Source organism: Colobus angolensis, unplaced genomic scaffold, assembly GCF_000951035.1.
Source record: "Colobus angolensis palliatus isolate OR3802 unplaced genomic scaffold, Cang.pa_1.0 Scaffold180, whole genome shotgun sequence".
NCBI lineage: Eukaryota > Metazoa > Chordata > Mammalia > Primates > Cercopithecidae > Colobus > Colobus angolensis.
This window is the reverse complement of record NW_012114933.1, coordinates 4,354,890-4,367,461: the sequence shown is the minus strand read 5'-3', so window position 1 is coordinate 4,367,461 and position 12,572 is coordinate 4,354,890. Positions and strand designations below refer to the sequence as shown.

Sequence of the window (12,572 nt, the reverse complement as noted above, 5' to 3'; positions counted from 1 at the left end):
TGCCCCCGCCCAAACACTCACAACTTTCTGGTGGTAGGAATTCTCGTTTTGCAGCTGAGCAAACAGGTTAGGAAATCAGACAGCATACCTAAAATCACTTGGCTCACCAACCTACAGCTCCCTCTAGGGGGCTGCTTCGCCCTCATTGGTTACATACACATTTAGGGTGAATGCCACGGTTATCTAACAGAATTGTTTTGGTAGTCTCAGGTAAACTTAGGGTACGGAAATTTCTCTGTTGAGGATACAAAAAAGAAAAGTGTCCAGTTAAGGGGAAAGTAAAAATTCAGCTCCCAAAACATCATGTGTACAGTCAGGCAGTCACTTCATGAAGAGTTCAGTTGATGAAGTTTCACTCTTGAAACTTCACTGTATGTATGCAAGCCCTAACTACTAATACAGGTGAGAGCATCCACCTTATCTTCCATTCTCCCTAAGCCCTGAGGGTGGGAATGGGGGGGCACTCCAATCACCTGAGCTTAAGTACATAGCTGTGTCTGGCATGGTCTGGTTATTTATAGCCTCAAAAAAAAAAAAAAAAAAAGCCAGTTTCTTGTCCGATTCAGGCTTTCCCTGCCTAACCCTACTAGCTTAATGCGATGTTGACATTACCAGGAAATGCACAAGTCCCAAATGCATCTTATAGATGTTTTTACCTCTTGAAATAATATCGGGTCACAAATATTGTTACTTGTGTGTTTTTTTTTTTTTTGCAGAGATTCTATTGCTCATTTGACTCGGGGGCGTTGGATTTGTGCTGAGTGTAATTTGACTCCAAGCATGCAAACTGATCACTTCTTCCCGTGTGTTTGGGGAGTACAAGTGACTACTGCGAGTCCTCAAATATTTTTCTTTTCCTTTTCACGTGGAGGAAAGCGAATTCTCCGATGACTCTTTGGCATTCTACGCAGGGGTTGGAAGAGGGGTTCCTCAGCCAACTCTGGCTGCGCTGGGGGCCTGTGTGTACTCAGGAACACCAGGCTGGAATCGTCCGCCTTAGTTTCAAATGATAAAAGTGCGGAGGGTCTTTCTGCCCCTAAGTCGCATACAGCACTGCCTGTTTACGCGGTACACTTCCGCACACTTCTTTCCCGGTGGTGCCGTCTCGCGGCGGCAAAGCCTTTAGGAAGGGTCTCGGGGGAGAGAGATGATCAGTGGCGACCACGCCTCCCACGTTACAGCGCTCGCTTCCTACTGGGGGTAGGCGGGGACACCAAGGCTCTCCAGCCCGGGAACACGGAGTTCGGCTTCGCTGTATCCAACTGGGAAGCTGTGGAAACACAAAACTCGGGCGGCGACAGCACCAGTCGCTTTTCCGCTCTCTTGGCTCTTTCTTCCGCTTGCACCACCCCCACCCCAGCCGCACTGCCCCAATCCCGGTTCCTCCGCTCAGCGAACACTAACGGGCAACCCCCGCCGCTCCCGCGTTTCTCTCTTTCTACAGACTGGGGCCTGCCTTTTATAGGCGCCGCAGCCAATGAGCGCGCCTCTTTCCTTCTGCCCTCCCGCCTGGCCAATCGCCGCGCCCCTTGTGTAATCTCCGGCTAGTCGGCTGCTTTCGGCTATTTTCGCTGTTGCTGGCTTTTACAGGAGCTGCTCGCTCGCAGCCAGAGACGCTGCTTTTTTTTCCGGGTTCGGAGCCGTTCCGGATGCTTTAGGCTGCCGGATGTCTGATCTCCGGATAACTCAGGCGTTTCTGTACATGGATTATCTGGTAGGTGCATGGCAGGGGTGGCATGTCGCCTCTCGGATCTCGGCGTGCCCGATGGCCCCCTGCCTTGAGGAGCAGCCTTTTTGCTTTCTTTCTTTGGGATAGGATGCCTCTGGGGTTCTTTCTCCCGCAGCCGGCTTGGAAGCCGTGCCCTGGACTCGGAGGGGCAGCCTCCAGGGCGGCTGGGTGGTGGAGCTGACAGGTAAAAGTGCGGCCTGGGCCAGCACGGCTGCGGGGCGAGGGTCGCGCTGGGGCTGCTTGAGAGATGGGGCGGCTGCGGCGGCGCGTCCCCTGCCCGCGATCGGTTTCCTGGCTTCCCTCTGCGCTCTCCGCAGAGGACTTTCTTTCCGGGGGAGCGGGAGTTTTCCGCTCTCCCTGGAGCAGAACTCCAGGTGCTATTAAAGAGCCATAACCAGAATGGCTCACTAAGTGCCCAGCAGCCCTGGTCATTTGATTGTTATTAAATCTCTAAAGCTATGACCTCGGTCGTGGCGGGGTTTTAAAAGCACATTACCATAAAGCAGACGGGTCTAAACTACCTCTCAGGCTGGTCCGAACAGGACTGAGTAGGGACAGGTATTGCCCCACCATTCCGGTCTTGGGTGCGTGCCGGTGTTCCACTGTGCACGGATTGGAACCCGGCTGTTTAGGCCAGGCTTGTGCTGAGAAGTTTAGGTGGGAAAAGTGTCAGCACAGTACTGGGACCGAACATCATTTTAAAAATGGACTTCTGTGTGTGTCTTAGTGGAATTATGCGAGCAGAAATTATGTTTCCCCAGAGCTGCTTGTTTGCGTTTAAGGGGATCCTGATTTACAGGGACTGTGTTCGATCCTATGTGATTACTGTGTTTACCATGTTGGGCAGAACCGCTATTGCCATGCAGAGTTGAAGTAGACGGTTAGAAACATTGACCCTCCTGTCATCTTGTTGAGCACATGCACTCGGTTTTCGACTGCAGAGTCTCTGCCTGGCAGAGATTTGCCAGTGCCTTCTAGGAATTACACTTAAGGCTCTACAGAGAAAGTCTGTGCATGCTTTGATGGCCAAGAAACGCCGGACCGGCTTTGTACTGTCATCTGTGTATTGGGCTTATTTTAGTGTCCATAAAGAAAATGTTTCTCCTAATGCTTCAGAGCTTGATGGTCTTGGTGGGAAAGGATGGTGATTGCAGTTAATGCATGGCCTTGTGAATGGAGCTGAATCTAAAATTCTGAGTTCAAGTTCTGTTTTGTTGTTCATTTGTTGATGGCGGTAACTTCCTTTATCTTTGTGATAAAGGGATATTATTTACTCAGTACTGTGGCTGGTTAAAGGGGTTGTCTGATTATGAACATTCTTCACAATACAAGGTGCCCTGTAAGTTAAGAGAGCTGCCAAAGTGTCCAGAAGATTGTTTTCTAAGTTAAATAACTGATTTAATTTGTAATTTATCTTACATATTACAATACATGGTTTTTGTCTTGCAGTCTGCGTAAATTAAAGCTAAAGTTTGTTGGGATAATTACCAAGTAGGAAAGAGTGACATTACCTGTACTACTAAAAGCTAATTTTGAATACTTAGTTTTTTAAAAAAGAAAATCAGGTGGTTCTGACATTTTATTATTTTCTTTATTTACTGAATGTGTTTTAAATTTATAAATTGCATCACAAAGCCATCTTTGAGGTGTCAAACCTATCAAAATGATTAGTGAAAACAAAATTGATAACTCTGGTTAATTACTCAGGCTAACCTCTAGATAAGGTCTTAAGGTGAGTGGATGAATGTTTGTGGCCTCAAGGTTACCTTAAAAGCAGATTAATTTATTTGCCAATTTACTAACAGCTTTGTGTCAAAATCAACAGGTCACAACTTTGACTTGGCTTTTTTATTTTCCCTGGGCTCAAGGTTACCCTAAAAGCAGATTCATTTGTTTGCCAATTTACTAACAGCTTTGTGTCAAAATCAGCAGGCCCCAAATTTGACTTGGCTTTTTAGAAAGTTTTACCAGCCATACATCTTAGTTTTACTTTTATATTTTAAAAAAATCATTATTTTGCCACCTTATCCGTCTAAAATTCACAAGTGCAGTGACCAACCCCATAAAAGCCACTGGCTACTCTTTGGAGGTGAGAAAAGAAATCTTAAAGGAAACAGTTTAGTTTTTGTGAGTGTGCCAAGTGTGCCCTGTGAAAAGATTTAAGAAAATTCTTTAGCATTAAACTGGATGGAAACAAACAGAAAAACTATCTCAAAACAAAAAATTAGCCCTCCCGAGATGGCATTTTTGTGTTCACTTTTGCTTATCGACTGAGAGAAAATGATGTGCCACACATTATTCTTCTCTTCCTGTCTTTCGGATTGATTTGCTTGCTTATGCATACTCTGTGGGGTGTTTATTAAAAGCCCTATTTCTGAGGAATAATAATTTATTTGCATCTGGTATCTTATTAAAAAAAAATTCCTGAGTTCTTTTACTTACCTTGCAGAAAAAAAAAAAAAAGTCATCTTTCATTCCAAGTTTGACTCCAGATTTTGCTGAATGGATTAGAGTAAGTTCCCTTTCCATGCACTTGACAAGAATAATGGTGTGTGTCATTTCTTTTTAATCAGTATTTGACTGTCTTGTGTTGTTCCTGTTGGAAACTGGAAGAGAGAGCTGTGTGTGTGTATGTATTGTTCATTGTTCTTTGGGCTGGATGTCACCCCTTAACCTTTTTATTTGGAGGAGAGTGGAAAGGAAGAGGGGAGAGAAAGGTGGAGGTGCTATTTTTTTTTTTTAACAGGATTAATCCTTTTAATAGGATTGAGTTATTAAAACAGATGAAGAAGCTCTACTGATCTTCGAGGTTGCTGTTGATTTCTTAAAACAAATGTTCTCAGAAGTGACAGTCAAGGTGAGGGACAGGGATAGTACTTTAATATTTAAGACAGGGTTTGATTGATTTTAGTATTTCAGTCCAGGGAAAGAATAGAAATTTGCTAATCCTAAGCAATTAGATGTATCACCTGGTGCGGTGCCTGACTTGGTTGTTGGCATGTATTAATAGTTAGGGCCTGATATTTTATTTGTTGAATCAGATGCATATAAAATGGAAAGGGAAATTCTGCTTTTTTTCACCAGTTTTTAAACAGAGACAAGATAAAATCTGTTTGGATTAGGTGTTTTGTTCTGGGGAATGTAGGATGTATCCTTTACTCTTAACTTGAAGATGATCAAGATATAATCCGTTTAGCCGGGGTGACAATTTAAACATAAAAATCTCTGTTTTCCTGTTGATGCGTGATTCTTCCTTGAAGGGCACACAACTTTTCCCCTTTCATGATGGGGTTTAAAGGCCTTGTTTACATCTGCCAGGTTTTTTGGGTAAACATTTAGCTGCTGTCCCAACAGGCAGTACCAGCATCTTACTCTTTCTTCTCATAGGTATAACTAGTAACACAATGTGCAAAGCTTTTTGAATAAAGTAGGAGAAAATAGTCCAGTTAAAATGAAAGAGCAAAACACATTTCTCGAGTTTTCCTGGGAGGTTGGACAAGATCAACTTCTAGATTCCTTTCAGTTCAAAATTTTCTGTCTTGACTCATGTGATGGTTGATCTGGAATTAACCTTTTTTCCCTTTGTGCCATCAAAACAACAATGGTAGAATTGTAATACCTATGATGATTAAATGAGATAGTGGAGGGAAAGCCATTTGTAAACAGTACATTGCTTTTCGTGTGGCTGGGCGAGGTGGCTCATGCCTGTAATCCCAGCACTTTGGGAGGGCGAGACAGGTGGATCACTTGAGGTCAGGAGTTCAAGACCAGCCTGGCTGACATGGAGAAACCCCATCTCTACTTAAAATACAAAAATTAGCTGGGCGTGGTGGCGCACGCCTGTAATCTCAGCAACTTGGGAGGCTGAGGCAGGAGAATTGCTTGAACCTGGGAGGCAGAGGTTGCAGTGAGCCGAGATCACACCACTGCACTCCAACCTGGGCGACAGAGTGAGACTTGGTCTCAAGACACACAAAAAAAGACATTAATGTATTGTGATTATATTGCTGATGTTACTTTTATACGTCCTGTAGAATGACTGTTACTGCTTAGTGGTATTGACATACCTTTTAAACTAGTTTCAATTTATGGAAATACTGGGAGTTGTAAGCAACAGTCAGGAAGTCACAAGACTCTTTTAAGATTCTTTTAAAAGCTATGAAAATAAAACTCATTTGAATAATTTATCTATTCAACAAATATTTATGGAGCCCCTACTTTGTGCATGGTCCTGAAAGTCATGGAGGATGAGCCCTCAGCTATAATATCCTCCTTGGCTGCAGGACTGGCAGGTGTGTGGCTCTAGAGGAACCTGTGGCAGGACAGGTTAAGTAAGGCACATAGGGGAGGGGGTAGTTTCTGATGTGCTTCTTTGCTTTCTAGTACATTTCTCTCATTTTATGTGTTTTATTGTGAACTAAAATATAAACTTAGACTTGAAAATGTGACAAGTAAAAATGGTTGATAAGTCTTGGATGCTAATTGTCAATTAATATTCATTGCATTTGCATATAGTAGCCCCCACCCTCCTATCCAGTTTTACTTTTCAAAATTTCAGCTAACCATGGTCCACCGAGGTCTCAAAATAGGTGAGTACAGTACAATAAGATATTTTAAGAGAGAGAGAGACCACATTCACACAACTTTTATTATAGTATATTGTTATAATTGTTCACTTTTATTATTAGTTATTAATCACTTACTGTTCCTAATTTACACATTAAACTTCATCATAGGTGTGTGTGTATAGGAAAAAATATAGTGTGCTATGTGCTATGTTAGTTAGTTCTATGACAGCTCAGTCCTCTCTGTGGTTTTAGGTATCCACTGGGACTTGGAATATATCCCCTATGGATGAGGGGAAACTACTGTACCATGTTCGGGTTTTTTTTTTTGAGACAGAGTTTCACTCTTGTCACCCAGGGTGGAGTGCAATGGGGTGATTTCGGCTCATTGCAACCTCTGCCTCCTGGGTTCAAGCAATTCTCCTGTCTCAGCCTCCTAAGTAACTGGGATTACAGATACTCACCACCATGCCCAGCTAATTTTTGTATGTTTAGCAGAGATGGGGTTTCACCATGTTGGCCGGGCTGGTCTCAAACTCCTGACTTCAGGTGATCCACCTGCCTCGGCCTCCTAAAGTGTTGGGATTACAGGCGTGAGCCGCTGCGCCTGGCCAGTGTTTGGCATTTAATAAGATTAGATTTCATAAGGTTAGTTTAATAAGATTTCTTTGTAAAGACTGGTAGACCTGGCCTATTTAGTTTCTTGGTTATAGGCTGTATCTGCCATCATAAAAATATATGTGTCAGTGGGGAAGATGTTGCAGAGAATTGAGTTGATCATCACAAATCTCTCACCATTTGCAGATAAAAACCAGCTAACTAACCAACAATAGAAACCCATGATGTGCTGCAAAGGGGAGAGCCCACAGGCACTAGGAAATTGTCAAGGATCCTACTTGAAAAGACGAGTGAAGGTACATTTGTGATTTCATATTATGTTCAGTTATCTGTGAACTGAACTTCTTTATTGATAAAAAAGTACATTGTTTTAAACTCTGAATATCTATGAACATTGTAAGTTGTATTTATTTTGACTAACTGTAAAGTGATAATGTAGGTCAAACACTTTTTAGTCTAAATGTTGACTGGATTAGGCAGTCACGTTAAATATTCCTTTCTTAATAATTTATAAGATAAAAAATTATCTGAGCACAATAAACAGATCTACCATATATGGAGTTCACTTAGCAAAAATGTTTTGAGCAAATCCATACCATTAGGTAGGAACTTTTCTACAAAGGTGTTAGGTCTGGTTCCCAAACTTCTGTGGCTCTAGTCTAACAGTATGAGCCCTAGGAGAGGACACATAGGGACCTTGATTCATGCCCTCCAGGGACTTGCATTCTGAAAGATGTCAAAGCCATATGCTTGTTGGCATGTGGGCAGTGCTGGGGTGGGGGGTGAGAGGAGATAAGCATATGAGTTATAATTAGGAAGGCAAAATCAGTTAACATTTATTGAACACTTACTCTGTGTCAGTGTTCTAAGTGCTTTGCATGTGTAATAGCATTAAACTGAGACTCAGGGAGGTTGTGTAATTTCCTCAAGTTCACACAGCTAGCAAGTAGTTGAACTGCGCTTGTGGCCCCAGGGCCCTCCCTCTTCATTGCCTTCTACCTACAAGTAGTTCCTTTTTGTTGGGCAGAGGCTCAGGCAGCTTGATGTTAAAGCAGTTGGGATGCACTCAAAATTTTTAGTATATTGCTTCTTAAGTAAACAGGTACAGAAAAGTGGTACTTGACCACTGCTATGTTAAAGAAAGCAGTGGCCATGAGCAGGCTGGCTGATGCGCCCTTGTCCCCAAGGACTCTGGCAGGTGATTGTTACAGAGAAGGCTGGCAAGGAAGAGAACTATGTTGTGTGCTGGGAACTCCTGCCTTATAGTCTCCTTACCCTGGTCACAGTCACTGAGGTGATCTTCAGTATCTAATGTTCCATCAGGTGACCACATACAGATTTTCAGGCAACCTCCTTACTCAGCCCCCTAGTGTCACTTTCAGGGGCACATTCCTACCTGCCCCAAGCCCCAGTTTTGTTTCGTTTCGTTTTTCTCCCCTCCCCACCAACCTCTCCTCCCCTCCCCTCCCCTCTCCTCCTCACTCTTCTTTTTTTTTTTTTTTTTTTTTTGACAGGGTCTCACTCTGTCATCCAGGCTGGAGTGCAGTGGTGCCATCTCCTTACTCAGTCCCCTAGTGTCACTTTCAGGGGCACATTCCTACCTGCCCCAAGCCCCAGTTTGTTTGTTTGTTTCTTGCTTGCTTGCTTGCTTGCTTTCTCTTGCTTTCTTGCTTGGTTGCTTGCTTGCTTGACAGGGTCTCACTCTGTCATCCATGCTAGAGTTCTGTGGCTTGATCTCACTCAGCTCATTGCAACCTCTACCTCCCAGGTTCAAGCAATTATCCCACCTAAGCCTCCTGAGTAGCTGGGACTATAGGCATGTGGTTAGTTTTTGTATGTTTTGGTAGAGATGGGGTTTCACCATGTTGTCCAGTCTGGTCTCGATCTCCTGACCTCAAGCGATCCACCTATCTCAGCTTCCCAAAGTGCTGGGATCACAGGTGTGAGCCATCGTGCTCAGCCCCGTTTCTTTTGAAGAGGTACTGAGACTGCTATGTTCCTTTGCCACGTGCTGCCTGGGAAGTCGGCTGTTCCCAGCAGACACTAGACTATAAGCAGCCTGTTGCTTTTGGACTTCAGCTGGGCAAAATCTCTTGATGGTATTAACTTTATAAAGGATTTATTTCTAAGGTAGACTAAAGAGAAGGAAAGCTTATTAGGTAAGGTCTTGTAACTATTGTAGGTGACAAGAAATGGGAAGTTCCTCTGATACCTCCCACAAATTAAATTATTGAGGGGCTTTTACTTTGGATCCTGCAGCCCCCTGTGTTATGACGTGGCTCTTCCCTGTCGTCTCTCCGAATGCCCCAGGTGTTTGGATGAGTCTAAGAAGCCCAGTTCTGGTTGACCCTCATTTTCTGAGTGTCTGTAAAGTACCTAGGCACATCTACTTTTAGCAGGGCTGGCTTCCCAGCCGTGCAACCACCGGGTTCAGAAGAGCCCCATGCTTGGTTTACTGCTCTTTGGTCACTATCCTGAAAAAAAAAAAAAAGTCTTAATTTTAGAACAGGGCTTTGCGTTTTCATTTTGCACTGGGCCCCACAATTTATAAGGCCAGTTCAGATTTCTAGCACTAAATACATGGCTGGCATCTGAGTCTATAACCTGCATCATTGCTGGTTCCCTGACCATCTGAATCACCATTTTATCACTGGAATCTAGTCTGGTGTCTGGTAAATACAGGACTGTGTACCATTTACAGTACAGAGTGTTTTACTTGGATCACCAAATTTAATCCTCCCAATAGTCCTGTTAACCAGGTACTGCTGACTTACAAAGACATGGCAACTTAGAAAAGAGGAAACTTGAGACTCTGAAAGGTTGAGTGTTGCCCAGAATTGCACAACCAGGGGAGGGTCAGGGTCAGGGTATGAGCTTGTCTGATTCTAAGCCCATGGCCGTGAGCATTCTTTGGTGCTGCTTACCTATTATAATTAATAATTATTGGGAAGATGAGTGAGAGAGACTGTGCGAACCATAGATAACAATTCTGGAAATTGAGGCGTCACTTGATTGTTTCTGTCACCTGGTTGCCTGTGAGAGGCCCTCTGGGAACTCAGTGACAGTGCAGCTCCCACTGGGAAAGTTGTATGGGTTTGTGTTTGAGGTGGGAGTCTGCTCATTGATTTCATTTTCATTGATTACCCACTCTCTCCTTCACTGTGCATAAAGGTAGGTGTTCTGCCCTGTGGCTCATAGAGCCAAACACTCCTACATGATTTTGATAGTAACTCACCATCTGAAAAGTTGCATTTGCAAGCCACTCTCATTTATCAAGTTCCTCTGTACCTAGAGTTGCAAGCCACTCTCATTTATCAAGTTCCTCTGTACCTAGACCTCTGGACTGCTGCTTTCAGAGTTGAGGACTTATCCCACTAATTGTGTCCATGTCTCTCCAAAAGGGATTCCCCTGCATTCTTTTTTCAACAGGAGAGCTGCTGCTCTGGCCTCTCTCTCTCTCGGGGAGGGGAATGACAATCTGGAGGCATTCCAGGACCATTGATTGAGGCATTGGAGGTCTATACCTGTTCCTAATCAGTGTAGACATGGAGTCAGGAGCTAAACAGAAATACAATTCTTTCAGAGTTTTATTTCTAATTGTGAATTATTTTAAGCACTCAGAAAAGTACAGAAAATAATATAACAGACTTCTGTGTACCTGCCTTCCTGATTGAACAGGTGTTAACATTTTGCCATTTTGACTTCAAAACTCTGGTGATCTTTAAATGAAACTAAAGACTCCTGTTCCCTGCATGCTTCCTCCTCCACCCTTCTCAGTGGTGACCACTATCCCGAGGTTAGTAAGTAACAGTCTCATGTGTGTTTTTGGCTTTTTATCATATATGCATGTGGGTGTAAACCATATATAGTATCATTTTGTGTGCTTTAAGAATTTTACCAGAATTGGAACATAATGTCCTATCTTTTTAAATTTGCTTTTTTCCCTAAAAAAAAAAAAAGTTGAGTGAGTAAGACATTGGTCTGCCCTCAAGGTGCTTATGCTCCTGTACGATGAAAAATAAACAGTTACATTTTGGAGTAGCATAGTCTATCTGGAGGGAAATAAAGACAACTCGAGTAGCACATGAAAGGGAACCTAACCTAGATTCCAGGGCCAAAGAGAACTTCCCAGAGGAGTCTTTTAACATCTGCAACATTGAAGCTGAGTGAAGTTGGCCCAGTGACAGGCAGGGCCAGAGCCAGGCAAAAGGAATAGCTGTGCGGAGATTTGGGGGTGAGTAACCCCATGACTTCAAGGAACTCCAGGGGTTCTGTATTTTTGGAGCAGGGTTTGGAGCAGTGCTAGACATGAAGCTGCAGAGCCCAGCTAGGGTCATGTAAACCCTAAATGTTTGCCTGCAATGACATGGTCAGATCTGTCTGCAGTGCAGAGAAGGATTAGAAAGGGAGGGCAGACTGGAGCAAGACTAGTTAGGAAGATGTCCTGACCCAGAAATGAGATGATGGTGTTCACAACCAGGAAGGGGCAGGAGGGATGCAGAAATGTAGATGGATTCAGGCAGCATTTAAGAATTGCCAGAATTTTGTAATTGGATGTGGAAGATGACAACAGAATAGATCTCAGGGCTAATTCTTAGGTTTTTGGTTTGAGCATTGTTCTGGTTATCTAATACTGAGTAATGAACCACCTTAAAACAATAGTTTAACACAATGACAATGTATTTTACTCGTGAATCGGGGGTTGACTGGGTTCAACTAGGCAGTTCTTGGCCAGGATCCCTCATGAAGTTGTAAACAGATGGAGGGAGGGGTCACCTCAAGGCTTCATACACATGCCTGGCATCTGGGCTGGGTACATTTCAACAGCTGGGTGCTGGACACGGGTGGCCCCCTGGGGCATCTCTCTTCATGTGGTCTTTCTGTGTGATGGCCTCAAGATAGCTGGACTTTTCATATTTAGGCTGAAGGCTCACAGAGCAAACGTACCAAGAGAAACTGGCAGAAACTGCCTGGTCTTTTCTACCCAATCCTCAACAGTGATGCAGTGTCACTTTTACTGTGTTCTTTTCATCAAGATAGTCAGAAAGGCATTGCTAGGTTCAAGGGCAGAAGAGAGATATCTCTTAGTGGGAGGAAGGTTGAAGAATTTTTGGACATGTTTTAAAACCACTGTAGGTATTGAGGGTGGGTAATGGGGTCATGCACTGTGATCTGTAATCCCGAAGAAATAGCAGGTTGGGTGGGAAAGGGAGAAGTTTGATTTCAGAGTGACTGAGTTTGAACTGCTTGTGCAGTAATTCAACTTGAGATTTCACATAGGTAAATGGAAACTCAGAGGTGAGATTTGGAGATGTAGTTAAAACTAATACCTAGGGCCGGGCGCGGTGGCTCACGCCTGTAATCCCAGCACTTTGGGAGGCCGAGTCGTATGTATCATGAGGTCAGGAGATCGAGACCATCCTGGCCAACATGGTGAAACCCTGTCTCTACTAAAATACAAAAAATTAGCCGGGCGTGGTGGTGCGCGCCTTTAGTTCCAGCTACTTGGGAGGCTGAGGCAGGAGAATTGCTTGAACCCAGGAGGCAAAGATTGCAGTGAGCTGAGATCACGCCACTGCACTCTAGCCTGGCGACAGAGTCTCGCTCTGTCTCAAAAAAACAAAACAAAAAAAGCTAATAGCTAACATTTATTGTTACAT

General features: G+C 43.8%; 1 protein-coding gene across 1 annotated transcript in view; it reads left to right on the top strand.

Moving 5' to 3' along the window:
- Nucleotides 1-1,556: 1,556 nt before the first annotated feature.
- ARL15 (ADP-ribosylation factor-like 15) overlaps nt 1,557-12,572 on the top strand; it is a 455,923-nt gene continuing 444,907 nt past the window's right edge. The window contains exon 1 of the mRNA XM_011939353.1: nt 1,557-1,714. Coding sequence (XP_011794743.1) covers nt 1,667-1,714 — 48 coding nt within the window. The 5' untranslated portion in view covers nt 1,557-1,666. The remainder of the gene's footprint in view (nt 1,715-12,572) is intronic.